Source organism: Plasmodium sp. gorilla clade G2 (assembly GCF_900097015.1).
Source record: "Plasmodium sp. gorilla clade G2 genome assembly, chromosome: 10".
In the NCBI taxonomy this organism is placed as follows: Eukaryota; Apicomplexa; class Aconoidasida; order Haemosporida; family Plasmodiidae; genus Plasmodium; species Plasmodium adleri (nom. inval.).
Window position 1 is genome coordinate 1,020,001 of NC_041702.1, and position 20,975 is coordinate 1,040,975.

The following is a 20,975-nucleotide window of genomic DNA, read 5'->3' on the forward strand; positions in this document are numbered from 1 at the left end:
TTGATGTCATCACATTTTTTGGTGTCCTCATTATTTTTATTGTTCATATTAAATAATATGAAGAATTCCTTCATTTTTGTCTGTGTCTTAAATTCTGGTGAGACAACAAAATTATTGTTACTACAAGTTAAGAGAGAAATATTATTTATATTCCATATAATCGTTAAAATAATATTATCTTCATCTACTTTATTAAGATCATTTTTTTGTTCTTCATAATTATCTATTCTGTTATCTTGCATGTTATTATTTATTTGAGGATGAATAATTTTTTCCTTTTTCATGGTATCATTTTTTGTATATGTAGACACAAAAGGATCCATCATATAATAATAACACTTATTATTATTATTATTATTATCATTATTATTATTTTTTATATGGTTGATGTTTTTTTTATTTTGATCATTAGATGAAATAAGATTAATGCTTTCATCGTTTTTTCTCATGGTTTCTTTTTTATTATATTTTTTACAATTATTCAAATCATCGTAAATATCTTTTTCATGTATCATATTATTTATTTTTATATTATCAACATGTTTATTATGATCATCTTCTTTGATTTCATTAATATTATCTATATCGTTAATTATTTTATTTCTATTATTATCTATCTTTTTATGAATATCCAACTTATTTAACCCCATCTCATCTTCATGATCATACTGATTAAGCATATTATAAATACTATTAATATTTATATTGTTGTTATTATTTTTTTTTATGTTATGATTTTTTTCGTTATTCTTAAAGTTGTATATAAAAGAATTAAGGGATTCGAAAATATTTGCACTCTTTTTTTGCGGCTCTAAATATTTTTGCAGCGTCTTATTAACATGTATATTGTTATAAAAAGGTATATTATCATTCATATGATCATTCATATGATCATTCACATGACCATTCATATGACCATTCATATGACCATTCATATGACCATTCATATGACCATTCATATGACCATTCACATGATCATTCCTATTAATATTACCATTTTTATATCTCAAAAATATATTTGGTGTTACATATGAAGAATCCATTTTATTTCTTTTGTCATTCATCACATTATTATTATATCCATATCCATTTTCTTTGTTCTTCTCCTCATTATAATAAACTCTTTGTTGTATATTATTCATATGAATATGTTTTTTTTTATTATCTTTTTCGTATTTGTCTCCTACATTTTTATTATTCATATGTTCATAAAAAAAAAAAAATTGTTTCATCTTCTCATCATCTGAAATATTTTTTTTTGAAACTTTATTTTTTAATACATACATTAGATCTTTTGTTTTTTCATCACAATAAAGATTTTCTTTACACACATTATCATTATTTATATTATTATAACAATGATTGTATATACAATGATTTGTATCATATGTCTTGTTATTTTGACAAGTTCCAGAATTATTACAATAAATAAAAGAATGAAAAAAATCATTATCTTCATCAGATATATTAAAATGATTATTATGGTCACTGTTATTATTATTATTATTATTATTATTATTATTATTATTATTGTTATTGTTATTATTATTATTATTATCATTATTTTTATTCATTTCAACGTCATTTTCTTTATCCATACTAATAATTTTTTTTTTTTTTTTTTTTGTACTACTTTCTAAATTATTTATTGTGTGCTCTATATTATATGGTTCTTTTATTTTTTTATTATCATTATTAAAATTAATAATAGATGTACATATATTTGAGGATATGGATTCCTCTTGTTTATTTAGATTATCATTTAAAGGTTGTGTTTTATTATATGTTACATCTGATGAACCTATTTTAATCATATCATTATTGTGATTAAAAACTTTTTGTTCATAAGATATTATAGAAGATAAATTATTATTATTTTTTTGCATATATTCTTTATCATCTTTTAGTTGTTTATTATAATTTTCTAAATAAATTTTCTGTATATCCATATTAGTAAAAACAGAGGTATTATTATTTATATGTATATTATTTATATTATTTATATCATTTATATTATTTATATTATTTATATCATTTATATCATTTATATCATTTATATCATTTATATCATTCATTTTTTCTATCTTTCTATCTGTATTATTTATATAATTCTGTTCATTTCTTTGTAATATATCTTTATAAGGTTCCATGTTTTGTGCGCACTCCATATTATAATTTATATGACGACTCATAATATTATTATTATTATTATTATTATAATTTATATGACGACTCATAATATTATTATGATTATTATTATGATTATTTTGTTCTATAAGATTGTTTGTCTGTTCATTTTGTTTTATAGTCATTTGTGTCTCTTTTAGAATTTGTTTTTTTATAAAAAATGATTTTTCTTCATTATTATCATATATATTACATGTATCTTCATTATATTTTTTATAAAGATAATTAAATGTATCTAAAGATATGTTATTATCTAAACATGTTGATAGTTCTTCTTCAATTTTATTATTCTCATATACATAATAGTTATTTTTTAAATTCCAATTTATATCTTCTTTATTACTTTCTATATTATAAATATAATTTAAAAAATGATCTGGTTTATCTTTTATAATCCTAGTAACATTTTCGTCATATTTATTTTTATAATCAATCAAATTATTGTCACTTTTTAAAATATTTTTCTCTAAATTATTTTTTTCTATATTATTTTTCTCTAAAATATTTCTTTCTAAGAACACATTATCTTTATCATCATCAAAAAAAAAAAAATTTTTTTTTTTATTGTTGTCTATGGAAGGACTATCTATATTGTTTTTGATATTATTTGAGATGGATTCGTTTCTATTATTATTATTTGTATGTACCTTATTTATTTTGTTACTTGATGATTTAAATAAATTTATTGTTAAATCCTTTTTATTTTCAAAAGGATATATTGTAGAATCGAAATTATGATGGTTCAAATTATTTTGATCATGTAAAGTTTTTGTGAGTTCTACAAATATATTATTATGATAATAATTATAATAATTATTATTATCATTATTATTATTATTATCATTATTATTGATGTTGTTTTTTTGTCCATTTGTTTGTTTGCTTTTAGGAGTGAACAGATTTATATCCTCATGAAGAGAATTTATTTTAGTATGTTCATGTTCATTGATATATGTGTCTTTATAAAAATAATCATAAGACATATTATTTAAATCATATGGAATATATGCATTTGTTTCTTTCTTTTCATAAGGAATAGATCCATACGACAAATGTGTTTCATCATAATGATAATAATAATAATTATTTTCATTTATTTTTTTATCATTTAATAAATTTTTTGGATATTCTGCTATATTTTTATTTATATTCATATCATAAATATCATTATATATATCTTGACTAATGTAGGTTTCATTTTCTTCTTTGCTTTCTAATAATTTTGATATATCTATAAATACTTGTATTTCTTTTTCTTCATCATAAAAATTATTATGAATATCTTTTGTATCACTATTTATTAATACATTATTATCTTCTTCTTTATATTTATTAACATTTTTATATGTATTCTCTATTTTGTTATTAACATGTTGATGATAAATAAAATCATTTTTGTTTAATATATCATTAAAAGAATAATTCTCTACATTACTATTTATAGGTTCATTATTTGATGTTAAAAGATTCAATATGTTTTTATTATCTGATGCATAAAGTTTGTCTTCATCATTCTTTTCGCTAGCTGCTGACACATAAAAATCATCTGAGTCTTTTCTGGTCTTCTTCTTATACATTAATTTTGTGATCAACAAATAAAAGTAAAAGTAAAAATAAAAGAAAAAAATTAAATGATATACATATATATATATATATATATATTACTTTGTAATATCAAGACAAGAACAAAAATATAAATATTTCTTTAAACACCTTTTGATATTTACTATATATATATAAAATATGTTAATTCATATAAACAATATGAACATCTCATATTTGTATGTACTATAACTACAAATAAAACACAACAACAAAATAAAAAAAAAATTAAATGATATATAAATAAATAAATAAATAAATAAATAAATATATATATATATATATTATTTTAAAAAATTCATTTGTTTTTTATTTTTTATCTTTTATTTTCTATTTTTTAAAATTATCATTATATATATATATATATATTTAAAATTTAAAATATTGACATATTCAAAATATTAACAAAAATATACTTATTGTAAAAGAATACACAACATGTGTAAAATTAAAAAAAAAAAAAAAAATATATATATATATATAATATATATATAATACTTTACAACATATTTATAAAATAAATATATTTTTTTTTGATACATGTTTTATTTATTTTTTTTTTTTTTTTTTTTTTTTTTTTTACAGAACATGTGACTTATATAAAAGGATAGTTCTCATTCTCTATCTTTATTTTTTTTTTTTTTTTGTTTTTAAATAAGATTGCAAGCAGTGTGGATATATATATATATGTATATATATATATATATGTTGCATTTATGTATTTTTTTTCTTATATATATATATATTATATATATATATATTTGTTATCATTCATATCAGTTTATTTGTTCTTATTTATTTTATAAATAGATTAACATAAAAATTGGTAGTATCTACTATTTATATATAATAAAAAAAAAAAAAAAAAAAAAAAAATATATATATATATATATATATATATAACTCATAGCATGTAAAAATAATATATATGTTATATATCATATATTGTTTATTTTTTAAAAAAAATATGAATGATGTGTTGTCTTGATATGATAGATATAGAGGTAGAAAAATATATATATATATATATATATTACATAAATTTTATATTTATGTGCATAATTAATTATATTTTATTATTATGTGGATATATATTAACATGTTTCTTATATAATATGGCAATGTTCATTACTTAATGTTTCAATAAAATATTAAATATATATATATATATGTGATACATATATTTTTATGTGTATTTTTTTTAAAAACGTGGCACAGTTCTTTATTCATATGAACAACTCATTGTAGCCTATTATTTATATGATAAGAAAGAAATTATAAATACCTACACACTTATCAAAATAAATGCATATTTTTTAATATATAAATAAATAGATATATGTATTTATTTATTTATATTTAGTAACACTGAAATGTTTAAAATTGACATATATTTTAAATATATTATAAATAAATAATTTCTTCAATAAATATTATAATTCTATAATTTTTTATAAATTATATATAATCATAACAAAAAAATAAAACTATAGTTATATTTAAAATAAGAAGCATTATTCTTTTTTTAATTTTTAATATATTCTTTGATAATAAGTTTCAAGTTCGAAAAAAATAAAAAAAAAAAGGGCATACAAAAAAATGTAGTCCCTCAAAAAATAAAACATATATAAATAAAACATATATAAATATAATATATAATATATATAATATATATTTATATATATTTATCCATTTTGTTTACAAAAAAAAAAAATAAAAAATTTTTATGAGAGGAATAAAAAATGATTTATATAAAATGAATACATTTAAAAAATAAATCATATATTCTTTCACATTTTAGATTTCAAAAGAATGATATGAATATGAAATATTTATTCTATTACTTTAATTTATTCTATTACTTTTACATTTTATTTTTATATTTTATTTTTTATTTTATCCATTTCTAGTGCTTTGGCTATTTCCCTACCAAAACTGTACCTGTTTCCAATTTTGTTATTTTGCAAATTATTTTTTGATGATACTCCATATTTTTTATGATTAATTTTTTGATCTTTATTTTTTTTATTTTTATTGTTTATTTCAGTATTTCTTTTTATTAGTTCATTAATACCTGTTTGTTTAAATTGGTTTAATATTTTTTTTTTTTTTTTGATTTTTTTTGATTTTCTTAAAGATTTCTTTTCCTCTTTGTTTAATTCATTTGCTTGTTTTATATGTTGAGGCTTGAATATTTCTTCTGCTGTTTTTTTATTTTTGTCAGATAAAATCATAGGTACAGAATCTTCAATATTTAATGTAGCCATTTTATTATTTTTATTATTTAATAAAATTGGTTTTGGAATAAAATAGTCATTTGATAAAGAATCACATGCATGCATAATTTTTTTGAATAGATTCATAATTTCTATTTTTTGTAAATTAATTTCTTTATTTTTTGATTGTGAGTTTATAATATCCTCTTGATATTTTTGTGTATATTCATCTACTAGACTTATTTTACTTTTAGAAAAATTTAAATTATCAAAATTTATTTCATCATTTTTATTAAATTCTTCAAGTTCAATATCTTCTATAGTTTTTTTTTCTACATCATCAAAAAGCATATTTTGTATTCTTTGTTTTACAACAGTTTCGATTTCATTATTTAGTGTGTTCATTTTATTTTCTTTCTTTTTAGAAGAATTGTTATTCTTATTTTTATTATTATTATCATCACCATCTTCTTCTTCTTCCTCATCATCATCATCATCATCTGTAATTTCCATATTTCCTACATTTTTATTTTCTAATGTATTATTATTATTATATGTATTCAACTTCGGTATTTCAAAATTTAAATTTAAAATACTATTTTTTGGTCTATTATATCCATAGGCTTCTCCTTTTAAAGACCAATGTTTTTCAGCAACTAATTCTTTTTCGATTTTTTCTTTTTCTTGAAGATCATCATTTTTTTTATCATCAATATGTTCGTTTGATAAAGAATCCTCATTATCACTACGACGACTGTCAAATTGGTTTATTTCGTATATATCTTGTTCTATCTTACGATCATATAATTTTTTCTTTTCATAATTATCGTCATCATTATCATGATTGTCGTCATCATTATCATGATTGTCGTCATCATTATCATGATTGTCGTCATCATAATTATCGTCATCGTCATCATAATTATCGTCATCGTCATCATAATTATCGTCATCGTCATCATAATTATCATTATCATCATCATAATTATCATCATCTTCATCATCTTCATCATCTTCATCATCTTCATCATAATTATCCATCCCATTTACATCCTTGTAAAAATCTGCATATTTCATTTTCTTCGCATCCTCATATGTATCCTCAAAATTATTCAAATCAATTTCTTCCTCATCACTTTCTTGATTATCATCAGATTCATAATTTTCATTTAGTGCATCTATTTTTACCTCCTCCTGTTCATTTAATTTTAACATTTTTTCTTCTTCTTTATTTAAAAATGATTCCATTTCCTCAAAATTAAAAAACCTGTCTTGATTCTCATCTTCCTCAAGATTATTACTATGGTCACTCTCAATGTCATTATTATTTTTCTTTTTATTTAATTTAGATTCTTTATTTTGAATTGAATTTAATTTTCTTTTTTTTATGCTATGGTCATTATTCATTTTATTCTCCTGTGTTTTTTTTTTTTTTTTTTGAGAAAATATTTTATCTTCATAAGTTTCAATGGATTCATTATCATCGCATTTGTCATTTATATTTTTATTTATCTTATATCCTGATTTTATTTTCTTGTCCTTCTTTCTATCACAATTTTCTTCATCAATCTGCTTTTCATATATTTTAAAAAATTCAAGAAGGTTATTTAATTTTTTTTTTTTTATTAAACATTCGATTAAATACCACAATTGTTCTGAGTCTAAATTTGACTCTTTAATATTAATAGTATCCATATTAATGTCATTATAAAAATATTTAATTAAAAAATTACAAAAATATTCAATCATATCTATTAAGTTGTCTTTATTTTCCATATGATTGCATTTATTATGACTATCTAGTATATTAAAACTCGCAAAAGAATTTATAAAATCGGTATATTTCTTTACTCTTCCTTCATCCATATTTAAAATAAAATAAAAATAATTAAAAAATAAAATATATTATGATATGAAAAAAGGGGACAACGTATCTAATATAAATAAATAAATATATATATATTAAATATATATATATATATTATATTATATTTTATGATGTTGAAAATTTTATTAAATAAAAAAAAAAAAAAAAAAAAATTATTTAAATCAACAAAGAAATAAATGAATATATATTATATATATATTATTATATATAATATATTTTCTTTTTCATTTCAATACTGATATTATTATTTTCATATAATAATGCTCTATAAATTATTTATTATATATCTTTATATAAATAATAATATTTTTTATATATATATATAAATTATATATTATATAGAACATGTTTTTTATATTAAACATAAATAATAAAACATATGGTATATATATAAATATATTGTTTTTTTTTTTTTTTTTCTGATTCTTTTACATGAAAATATTTTATATAATCAATCAATAAATCATATTTAATTTAAAATTTTCTTTTTTTTTTTTTTTACATATTGGTAAACGATATTTATAAATATATTTAAAAAAAGAAAAAGAAAAATTTATAGGGTCTATATATATAATATATATAAATATTTTATATACATAAATAAATAGTACCCACATATATATATAATATATATATATTTTTTTTTTTTTCAATGTTGTAAAATAAAAACATAAAGAACAAAATAAATAAATAATAAACAAATGAATAAAATAAAAAAAAAAAAATTCTTTTTTATAACCCCACATTTTTTATATTTATATAATATGAATGAGGTGGACCTACATTTTAAAAAATAAAAACTTCACTGATGGCAAATTACATTTTTATATAAAATAAAAAAAGATGATACAAAAATAAATATCTTTTCTTTCCTAAATATATATATATATATAATATATATGTATATGTATGTATTATATTATATTTATTTATAATATTTTTTAAAAGGATAAATTAAAAAATATGATAATCTCTTATAGTTTATATAATAATCAAAAAAAAAAAAAAATTTAAATATTCAACGGTTATATGAATATATATATATATATATATAATTATGTACTTATGATAGATGTGTATATAAAAATTAATGTTATGAAAAAATAAATAATAATATAAAATATATCATAATTATATGTTTTATTCATATTTAACCTTCTCTATAAATTGTAATCAATATTAATATGGGATCATCTCAAAAAAAAAAAAAAAATATGAAGATATATTGAAATATTCACATATATATGTATATATAAAGTATTAATATTATAATATTTATATAATGTTAAAAAAAAAAACTAATTCTATCTCTTCAGTAATATATAATATCTTCCAATGAGGCTCGTTGAACATTTTTTTTTAATTTGGATAAAGCCAAAAGGTGTATAAGAAGATTATATACATATTATATAAACACAATATATAAATATATACATATATATATATATATACATATATATATTTATATATTTATATATTTATGTTATGTCCTTATATTTTATATATTATATATGTGTGTAAATTTTGATATATAAAATAGTGATTCCTTTTAAGTGTAGTATTATAAGAACATTTTTTTTTTTATATGAGGGTTCTTAATTTTAGATGTATCAAAGTAGGGATAAAGAAAGAATTTGTTTGGATATATAGTGGTATACGTTTTTTTGGAATTCGAGGTTATAAATTTGATAGTATAGGAGAAAGTCAAAGTTTGAGTGCAGATGTAATTGAAGAGTTAGATAAAATAAGTATGGTTTCTTTAAAAACCATAAAAATTCCTGATAATATAAGAATAAAATTATATAATTTATCAAAACAATTTATAAAAAAAAAAGATTTAGAAAAATTAGGACGTTATATTTCTAAAAAAATTACCAGTAGAACTTGTGTGGAATTGCCAAAGATATTATCATCAAAATTATTATGTTATAATGAAGAAGATAGAAATAAAATAGAAAAGATGTTAGATAAAAAATCATATAAATTATTAAAAACATTTATAACAGAATATAAAAATAAAGTTAAAGATATAGATCAAGCATCTATAAGTTATTCTGAAGATATAAGACATAAAATTAATATATCATTTTTTCCAGAGATATCTATAGCATATACATTACATACATTTAATTCTAAATATTCTATATTATATAGAATTTTTAATGAAATAAAATTACGTATACCAAATTTTTTACCTACACATATTTTACATTATTCTCAAATACCAGCAGTAGGTATTATTGCATTTAATGAAATTTATAATCATAAGTATGAACATATCTTATCTATACAACCGTCTGAACATTTATTAGCTATATCTAAATATTTGACAGATCATATACCAAATATTCAGCACCAAATAAATTTATATGAAAATACAAAAAAAAATACATCACACATGCAACAAATACAGCATGAACAATTTAAACAGTCTATACAATTTTCTTACGATTTGATTATTTTATCACATACTCTTCTCTCATTATATGATCATAACTCAAGAAATATTTTTATAAAAAACTTATGGAATAAATTAATAAAAGGTGGTATTATAATCATTGTAGAAAATGGAACACCTACAGGATTTCGAATGTTGCATGCAATAAGAGAAATGTTTATTTGTGATTTAAAATATGATAAGTTTCATATTGTTGCTCCATGTTCTCATGAAAGTATATGTCCATTGGCTCTGACAGGAAAAGATTGGTGTCATTTTTCTCAACGAGTACATAGATTATCTCATCATATATATTGTAAAGGTAGTCGATCTAAAAATGTTGAAGAAGAAAAATATTCTTATCTTGTTATTAAAAAAGAAGAAGGACCACGAACGAAATATTCTAATGAACAACAAACTTTAACACTTCAAGAAAAATCTTTTTTCTGGCCAAGAGTTGTAATGCCTACTATAAAAGCAGGAAAACATGTACTCATAGATGTATGTTCATATCCTCATAATTTTGAAAGACTTGTTGTCACAAAAAGTTCTCCTCTTATAACCAATCTCAAAACAAAAAATGGTCACATTTTAAAAGGATATGGATATAAAAATGCAAGGAAATTATTATGGGGGGATCTATGGAGATTTACTAAAAGAGTTACACGTCCAGATGCACGATTATATACTCCAGAAAAAACAAAACAGCATTTATATCGTTTATATACAAAAATGAAAAAAAAAAAAAATTCCTCTTCCTTAGTAGACAACAAGACTAAGGAGTATTTCGATTCTCGTTCGATACAATATTACGGTTCATAAAAAAAAAAAAAAAAAAATTTGACATAAATAATATATATATGTATATATATATATATATATATGTGTATATGTTTGGAATAATATAAGGGACTAGTTTAGCATTGCTAATATATATAATATTTGTATATATCTTATGTGTCTTTTTAAATTTTTACATGAAAGGAATATATACATTTTATTCTACATATAAATCATATAAATATAAAATGTTCTTCTGACATGTTACTTATATTTTTATTTTATTTTATTTTTTTATTTTTTATTTTTTTATTTTTTTTGTTTAAACAACTTTCATCATAATTTTTATTAAAATGCACAAAAGATTAATATTTAATAAAATTAACATTCTTTAAAATATTTACATGTATATATACAATATGTACATATATATAAAAAATAAAACACAAAAATATAAAGAGAAAGGAAGGAGAAAAAAAAAAAAAAAAAAAAAAAAAACAGATACATACATATATATAAATATATATATAAATATATATATATGTGTGCATAACAATGTAATATATTTTTAATGGTATATATAAAAACATCTTTATTATATCCATGTAGGATATTAAGCATTTACATATAAAATAAATAAATATATATATATATATATATTATATAATTTTATATGTGATTTAGATCTATTATAACTGTGGGTATGTATAAAATGTTTATACACGATTCACGACTTTTTTTTTCAGTGCTACATATAAAGGACAATGTACATATCAAATAGGTATATAATAAGTATATATATAAATATATATATAAATCTATATTTTATATATATATTATATATATATATATTTTTTTTTTTTTTTTTTTTTTTTTTTTTTGTACATGCGTTTGTCCTAAAAATATTGTAGCACCATACACTTATCTATCATATATATATTTTTTATATATATTTTATATATTTTTTAAATATTTGTTGTTTTTTTTTACTTTTTGTTTGTTTATTATTATATACTTATTTGTGACAATATATTATATATATATTATATATATATATATATATATATATTTTATTTTTATTTTTACTTTTTCTTTACAACTTTTTTGGCTGGTTTTTTGTTATTCTTCATATTATTTCCTTTTGCTATATTTTTAGTTTTGTTATTTTTTTTGTTGGCTTGTTCTTTTTTTTTGTCTATTTTTTTTACAACTTTTTTAGCAGCATCTTTTAATCCCTTAGCTAATTTTTTATGTGATGATGATACACTTGCTTTTCCTGATTTCATATTTTTGTTTTTAAGATCTTTTAGATTTTTATTTTTCTTATTATTATTATTATTTTTTCCTTTTTTTTTGTTATCTTCTTTTTTAACAATGCTATTTTTTTTTCCACTTTTTTTGTTAGCACCTTTAACATTAGCTTTGGAAAGTTTGCTGTTCATATTTTTTCCTTTTTTGTTATCAGCTTTTTTATTTGTTTTTTTTTTTATATCTTTTTTAACTTTAACATTTTTTTTAGCAACTTTGCTACTTCTTTTTACTGATTTTCTAGAAACAGTACTACTAACACTACCTTTTTTTTTTTGTGCACTGGATGATTTCTTGGTTTTTTCTTTATTATTATCTGTAGTTTTTTCTTCACCTTCATTTTCATTATTGTCTTCTCCTTCACCTTCTCCTTCTTCTTCTTCTCCTTCTTCTTCTCCTTCTGCATCTTCATTTTCATCTTCATTCTTATCTTCATTATTTTCATTTTCTTCATTTTGTTCTTCCTCCTTGTCATCACCTCCATCATCACCATTCACAAGAAAGTTTAAAACTTGTGTTGCAGACTTTCCTGGTGATACACTTTTTTTTACATAAGAGACTGTAAAATCGTTTTTAAGAACAAAGTGGGATCTTACAGTTTTATCTTCATCATTAGTTAAACCTAATTGTTTCAATAAATTCTTGTCTACATCGCATAATAATTCGTATGGAAGTTCAAGTTTTTCTTTCCATTTAAGCTACACAAAGAAAAAAAAAAATATATATATTATATATATGTATATGTATATATATATATATATATATATATATATATATTTTACTTATTTATTTATTTATTTATTTATTTTTTTTTATTTTTTTGTTTTACTTGTTCCTCAGCAGTGTCTGCAGACAAACCATAAACAACATATTTTTTATTTACAAATTCTTCATGTTTTTCTTTAAATAATTCTGCTTGTTTGGTACATCCTGGGGTATTTGCTTTAGGGTATGTAAAAACTACAACACCTTCATTGTTCTCTTTATGTTTTTCGATTTCATTGAAAAAACTTGTAGTCTCTCCATTATGATTTAATACTTCAACCTTTTGAACGCTTTCATCTAATACTGTATCTATTAATAAACAACAAAAAAAAAAAAAAAAAAAAATTTTTATATTACTGCAACGTCTTTATAAAAGGATTTTTTATTATATATAAATATATATATGTATATATGTATGCATGGGTTAAATGAAAAAATATATATATATATATAAATACATATGTAATACTTTTAAATCACGATAAATTTATCATATTAGATACTTTATTTTATTATTTATTTCTTTTCTGGTCTTATATATAAATATATACATATAAATATATATATATATTTTATTATAATATGGTGGACATATATGAATATATTATATATTATATATTTTATTTTTATTTTATTTTTTATTTTTTATTTTTTCTTACTTTCTGCTAATTGAGCCATTTTCTTTTTAATGAATACTTTTTTTTAATTTTATTTATAAAAAAGAAAAAAAAAAATTTGGTTGAATTTTTTTTTTTAATATATTAATCTAAGAATATTTCATAGAATAATATTTTGTAAAACAAGAGAAAATATTATTAATATATTTTATTATTTTATTTTATTTTTTTTTCTGTAACAATTTTATATTTTATTAGATTTTGTTTTTGTTTTTTATTTTTACAACAAAAAAAAAAGATAAAATATATTTTTATTTTTTTGTACACATAAAAATATTATAAAAATTGAAAAAAAATTATTAAAAAACAATTATTTTTTTGTTTATATAAAAATGGAAAGAACAAAAAAAGAAAAAATAATTATTAAACAAAAAAGTACAATTTCTTTTTTTTTAAATTATAAAAAAAAAAAAAAAATTAATCTAATCGAGAAAAAATAAATATATATTATATATATATTATATATATGATAAGATAATATATTATATGTATTATATATATATGTATTAATATATATATGTAGTACTATGTATGTATGTATGTATGTATGTATTTTATATATATATATATTATATACATATAATAATACATTCATATTTTTTTGTTATTTTCATATTTATTTTATTTTTTTGTGCATAATCATAGCACATAATAAAATAATATTATATATACAATAATATTTATACATATATATATCATACATGTATTTTTTATAATTTTTTTTTTTTTTTTAAATAATTATTTTGTAAATAATTGTAATAATAATGTATATATATATAAAAATAATTATATTTTTGTAATTATTTTATATTCACAGCACCAAAAATTAAAAGAATATTATTTTTTACATATATATGACTTTTGACTAAGATTTATATAAAAAAAACAAAAACAAAACCCAAAAGATTTGTTTAGATGAATATAATTTAGTATATAAATACAAATATTATATATTTTTTTTTAAATAAGTCTATCCCCCAATAATAAAAAAAAAAAAAAAAATTAAAACAATATAATTTATTATTATATATAATATATATATATCATAGTGCACGTATTTCTTTTTTTTTTTTTTTTTTTTTTTTTTTATATATAAACCAGCTTTTGTTCTGTTTTTTAAAAATAATTTTTATTGTCTTATTTATGTACAAATTCAAAAAAAGGAATGTTTTTTTTTTTTTTTTTATATAATAATAATAATATATATATTTATTATATAATAAATAGTAATATCTTCATGGTTTTAAAAAACCATTGAAAAATAATATATATATATATATATATATATATGTACTTGTCAAATGAATTTATTATATATAATATGTATTTTATTTATAATATAAATTTATCGGGAGGGGGGAAGCGTACATAAAAATAAATTATTATTATATTATATATATTATAATGTATATAATAATATTATAATTTTGTTCTAAATATTATAATAATATATTATATTATATATAATTATAATAATATATATTTTTTATGTACTTATTTTTGTATATTATTATATATATAATATTATAACTCGGTTATATGGTTAGAATAAATTATTTCTAGATTTTTTCTGCATTCATATAATAATAATATATATATATATTAATATTATATATGTAAATTTTTTTTTTTTTTTTTTTCCTCATATAACATCTTTTAAAATAAATATTACTAAAATGTTTATATATATATATATATATTTTTTATTATACAATATTACAAAAAAAAAAAAAAAATAAAAAAAATATTAATATATATTATATGTATATATATTTTTTTCTTTTTTTACATAATTTAAATATATAAAATATCATAATGATAAATAAATATATATTTTCCCTTGAAAGGATAATTATATAATAAAAAAAGTAATTCCCTGAAGCTTATTTTTTTTTTATATTTGTAAGAATAAATAATCATATATATAAATAATAAAATAATAATAATTTATAATTTATATAGTCAACATATTTTGCACAATTTAATGAAACTTATAATTTCATTTAAAATAAATATAAATACAATACAATATGATACAAATAAAATATAAAATATTACCTTATCAATATTAATATTTCCAATGTTATTAATTTATTATGAGAAGTAAAAATAAAAATAAACATGTATCATCAAATAATTTCTTATCCATTGAATGCTAAAGAGATTTTATTATACTGATCTTAATCTTGTCATTAGATAAAATGAAAAGAGTACACAATATATATATATATTATTATTATTATATTTTTTTTGTTCCATGGGCTATTATTAATTTACTTTTTCTCTTAAAGGTTATCCATAAGAAATATTACTAAAAAATACATTAAAGATATTATTATATACCTCTCATTTAATTTTATGAAAGTTATTAAATCATAAAATTACTTAACAGTGAATTATAAAAACATATTAACAAATAGTTTACTTATTATGTTATTTCTCTTAATATTTTATTTTATGAACTTAAAGTTAAAATAAGTATCATTTTAATGGGAATTGTCCCAATTATTTAAAAATTAATTAATATATATATATATTTTTTTTTTGTTTACCTTTTTGCCATATATATATAAAAAAAAATAATATAATATAATCACGAGTAAAAACAAAAAAATTAAAATAAAAGACTAATTGTTATATATATATAAATATATATATTATACATACTATAAAAAAATAATAAAATGAAAAAAAAAAAAAAAAAATGACAAATGTATAAGCCTGTATATATTATATATATATATATATATATATATATATATATATATTTATATGTATATACATAAATTTTAAAGATAACAAAGTTTACGTGCACATTGCAAGGGGATTTAATAAATAAATAAAAATATATACTTATATATATATATATATCTAATTTTATATTGTTATGAATTTATTTTACATGACTTGCAAAGTGTTGGATTCTATACATCCAAGATATTCATTATTAATTGTTGCTATGGCAAACATATTTGATAAATCATATCGTATACCCTGTAATTTTATGCGAACTGTTGTCTGGGGTTTTATGTTATAATCCCCTGATGAAAAACATGGGTAATGTGAATCCTCAGAATACTCGAAATATTTTGGAATTGCCGTTCTTGATATAAATATTTTTAATGGACCTGCCTGAGCAAAAAAACCTAACTTGTTCACGTCCGTTACAATGGCATCCAAAACCTTCAAATTGGAAAAAAAAAAAAAAAAATAAAATAAAATAAAATAAAATAAATATATAAAAAAATGATATGAACGTGTTCATAAAAATATCAAAATGTTCGTTAAATTATATGAACGTGTTCATAAAAATATCAAAATGTTCATTAAATTATATGAACATGTTCATAAAAATATCAAAATGTTCATACAAAGTTTAACACTCCCACATATATACATATATATATATATATATATATTTATTTATTTATTTATTTTATTTACCTCATCTTTGAAGGGCTTAAAAACAATGGCTTGATATTTAACCTTAACTACAATCATACCAGTTCCATCCTGAACTCGCCCAGGTTCACTATGAATTATTCTAATAACACAAATAACATATCCATATTTCACACTACATTGACCTTCTACACTATTTCTTAACATATCTTCAATATATTGTTGATATCTAGGGCCTAGCTGGCTCGGTTTAATGATTACATTTTTCCATTCTTCAATAACAAAATACATTTTAATATGGAATGAGCATAACTACAAGTGTAAATGGTTTTACAATATTTTGATATGTATGTATTTTTATTTTTTAAATATTATCAAAATGAATTGCAATAAAAAAATACAGACTTGATACAATCACTTATTTTATTATTTTAACATAGTGAAATGTATAGGCACAGTGTTTTTTTTTTTTTTTTTTTTTTTTTATAATAAGCAATAAAAGAGAATAAAATGAACAAATAAAAATATATATATATATATATATATATATATATATATATATGTATGTATGAATATATTTATTTATAAGTATCACAAAAAAATTAAATAGATAAATAAACAAAATATAACATAACATATATATAATGTTCTTAAAATTATTTCTTATAATTTAAATTATACGTCTCAACATTATGATATATTTTTATATAACAACAAATATTCTACTTTTTTTTTTGAAGGATGCAGTTTAAAATACATTTAGAATATTTATTTAAAAAAAAAAAAATATATATATGGAATGAAAAAAAAAGTACTTATATATAATATATATATTTTTTTTTACCTCTAATATGAAATTATTTTATATTTATTATATAAATTAAAAAAAATATATATATATATATCATAATTACAAGATTTATATTAATGTATAAATTATCTTCAAAATATAATTTTTTTTTTTTTTTTTTTTTTTTTTTTTTTTTTTTTTCTCTATGGATATGAAAAATTATTTTGGATTCTGATTTACATATATATTATTTTATAGTGCGTGTTGTAAATAGGAAGATTATTAAGTTTATTATATATAAAATAAATGGACTATAAATAAATTATATAAATTTATATTTATATATTAATATACATTTAAAAAAAAATGTAAAATTAGAAAACTAAAAAAATTTTTTTTTTATGATAAGAAAATAACCTTTTATATATGTATATTATAAGAACAATATGTTTCTTGACATATATAAGATAACTATATATCATATATATTTATATGTGTATATTTTACTGAGCATATTTGTATAATGGCAATAACAGCAGGAAAGTGTTGTAAACATATTAGGAAATATTTTACGAATGGATTAAAAAAAAACAGTCTTCCATATTTTATGTATTGTAAAAACAAGCCGTTTTTAATGAACTCTAAATTTGTTCAGAAATATAAATTAGATAGTGTACCTAAGAATGTTATAAATAGGTTATAACAAAAAAAAAAAAAACAAAAATATATATATATAAATGAATTCTTAAATATATGTTTGTATATATATATATACTTATTTATGAACTTTCATTCAAAATTATTCATCAGGTATGTACAAGATAAGAGAAGGTTGAAGAACGACGACATTGATTGATCACATATACATATATATATATATATATATATTTTATAAAAATCAAACACTGATAACAAAGATTATAACCTACTTGTTAACTTTATAAAACGTGTTATGCCTTTTTCTTTACATTTTAATTTTTTTGTTATATTTCTTTTTCTTGCTTTTTTTTTTTTTTTTTATGTTAACCATTCTTTTCTCAAAATTTTTTTGATTAAATATTTCTTAATAAAAAAATCCATACCTAGATATTGAACAGCTTCAATTTCAAATTTGTAATTTATTCTGTCCATTTGAATTATTTCATTTTTTAATTGTGATGTAGATAAAAAATTTTTATTATTTATTAAATTTTGAAGAATATTCTTTTCTTTTTTAGTAAGTGTTATAAGACTTTCCTTTGGAAAAAACATAATATCATTTGAGCACATACCAATCCATTTCATATTTTTACAAGCATATAAATATTCTTTATCAATTGATTTTATTCCTTCCTTATAATTTAAAAATATTTTAATTCCATGAGGGTCGAAATCTCCAACATAAACACACTTAAATGTTTATCAAAAGGAATGAGAAAAGATTAATGTATAAAAACAACACATTCATATATATACATATATATGTATATATATTGTGTGTATATTTATGTATTGTAGTTTTATGAAAGGGTAGCTAGCCATTTCATACTTTAGCTAGCTAAAATGTTATTACCTCCAATTGAAAAGTATGCATAAGTTCACACACAATTTTTCTAGTTGATAAATCTGGAAAACCTTTACCAGTAATTAAAATACAAGGAAGTATCTTTAAAAGAAATAAATAAAGATTATAAAGGTTTATATTATATCAAATATATATATATATATATATATATATATATGTTTTTTTTTTTTTTTTTTTTTTTTTTTTTTTTTTTTTTGTGTTTACGTTCCATATTTTATTTTCGCAAAGTTTTTGATAAACTGAATATTTTTCCACAACTATTATATAATTTGCCATGCTTTCGATTTTATCAACATTTAAAAGAAATTCATTGGTCATTAATCCATTTTCTAAAAAGTCAAGGGATAACCATACAAACATACATACATAAATATATATATATATGTATATATTATTTGTTAATTTATTTTTGTTAATACCATGTTCGCTAAGATTTAATATTTCATATCCCTTTTTAAGAATTAGCAACCCAGCTATACAACCTGTAAACACAATAAAAATTTTCTTATATAAAATTTTTAATAAACACATTTTATTTATATATCTGTTTATCAAACCTTTTTCTGATGCATATATATTTAATGATGATCTTTCATATCCCAAAATATTACAAACATCCTATATTGCAACATAATAATATATATGTATGTATATTATTACATTTTTTTTTAACTCTTTGGATATAGTCTTTACTTTAATATGCTTGTTTGTCTGGTTCTGCTCACTAAAAATATTATAAAACTTGTAATATATTTCTCTCTGTGTACAGCTTTTATCCTATATAAATATATGGATATAATTATTATATTTTATATGTTCTTTTTTTTTTTTATAAAATTCATACTTTTGCCACACCTTCATAATTATTTCATTCACAAGCTCTACTACAGACAGAGCTAAAATAAAAATATATATATATATATATATATGTGTTCACATTTATATATATATTCATTTAAACACAACGTTTTACTTCTACAGAGGTTTATTAGTTTCTTATCAAATAACTTGCTTGAATATTTTTTGTCTGAGTTATTTTTAAATATATCAACATTAATGTCTAAGAACCACGCAAATATGTGAAGCACAAAATCTTCAATTGCTATATAAGAAGGGAGAAAGAAAAAAGAAGAAAAAAATATATTAATAAAGTATGAAAGGAATATAATTATCTTTTCATTTTCTTATGCTGTAGTTCTAACACCTTCAAGAATGGCCTTCTTATTAACCGTATTACAATTCATCATTTTTAAAAATAAAAATAATGTTCTATATATTTAAAATATTTTGTATTACATATATTATTTTATATTATTTCATATTATTTATTTATGTTATTTTTTTTATTTTATTTTTTTA

At 18.1% G+C, this 20,975-nt stretch overlaps 7 protein-coding genes across 7 annotated transcripts in view; 2 read left to right on the plus strand and 5 right to left on the minus strand.

The window, feature by feature from the left end:
• The window catches only part of PADL01_1025400 (conserved Plasmodium protein, unknown function), a gene marked incomplete at both ends in the record, with an annotated part of 5,043 nt that extends 1,279 nt beyond the window's left edge, over nt 1-3,764 (minus strand). The window contains one exon of the mRNA XM_028682324.1: nt 1-3,764. This exon is cut by the window's left edge and continues 1,279 nt beyond it. Within this exon, the coding sequence (XP_028538614.1) occupies nt 1-3,764 (3,764 nt within the window).
• Nucleotides 3,765-5,666: 1,902 nt separating this feature from the next.
• Nucleotides 5,667-7,871, minus strand: PADL01_1025500 (U3 small nucleolar ribonucleoprotein protein MPP10, putative; the record flags this gene model as incomplete). Its single annotated transcript, XM_028682326.1, has 1 exon — nt 5,667-7,871. One exon carries the CDS (start codon nt 7,869-7,871, stop codon nt 5,667-5,669), a length of 2,205 nt encoding a protein of 734 aa, XP_028538615.1.
• A 1,607-nt stretch (nt 7,872-9,478) lies between these two features.
• PADL01_1025600 (mitochondrial ribosomal protein S22 precursor, putative) lies at nt 9,479-11,152 on the plus strand (the record flags this gene model as incomplete). Its single annotated transcript, XM_028682327.1, has 1 exon — nt 9,479-11,152. The coding sequence occupies one exon, from the start codon at nt 9,479-9,481 to the stop codon at nt 11,150-11,152; it is 1,674 nt and encodes a 557-aa protein (XP_028538616.1).
• A 1,040-nt stretch (nt 11,153-12,192) lies between these two features.
• Nucleotides 12,193-13,861, minus strand: PADL01_1025700 (peroxiredoxin merozoite capping protein 1, putative; the record flags this gene model as incomplete). Its single annotated transcript, XM_028682328.1, has 3 exons — nt 12,193-13,116; nt 13,248-13,492; nt 13,843-13,861. The coding sequence occupies 3 exons, from the start codon at nt 13,859-13,861 to the stop codon at nt 12,193-12,195; spliced, it is 1,188 nt and encodes a 395-aa protein (XP_028538617.1).
• A 2,897-nt stretch (nt 13,862-16,758) lies between these two features.
• Nucleotides 16,759-17,553, minus strand: PADL01_1025800 (DNA-directed RNA polymerase II, putative; the record flags this gene model as incomplete). The annotated part of the gene is made up of 2 exons (XM_028682329.1): nt 16,759-17,043; nt 17,305-17,553. 2 exons carry the CDS (start codon nt 17,551-17,553, stop codon nt 16,759-16,761), a joined length of 534 nt encoding a protein of 177 aa, XP_028538618.1.
• A 1,022-nt stretch (nt 17,554-18,575) lies between these two features.
• PADL01_1025900 (conserved Plasmodium protein, unknown function) lies at nt 18,576-18,908 on the plus strand (the record flags this gene model as incomplete). The annotated part of the gene is made up of 2 exons (XM_028682330.1): nt 18,576-18,748; nt 18,863-18,908. The coding sequence occupies 2 exons, from the start codon at nt 18,576-18,578 to the stop codon at nt 18,906-18,908; spliced, it is 219 nt and encodes a 72-aa protein (XP_028538619.1).
• Nucleotides 18,909-19,069: 161 nt separating this feature from the next.
• PADL01_1026000 (topoisomerase, putative) lies at nt 19,070-20,863 on the minus strand (the record flags this gene model as incomplete). Its single annotated transcript, XM_028682331.1, has 9 exons — nt 19,070-19,441; nt 19,605-19,697; nt 19,821-19,945; nt 20,036-20,098; nt 20,174-20,234; nt 20,310-20,393; nt 20,472-20,512; nt 20,590-20,718; nt 20,821-20,863. The coding sequence occupies 9 exons, from the start codon at nt 20,861-20,863 to the stop codon at nt 19,070-19,072; spliced, it is 1,011 nt and encodes a 336-aa protein (XP_028538620.1).
• Nucleotides 20,864-20,975: the final 112 nt, after the last annotated feature.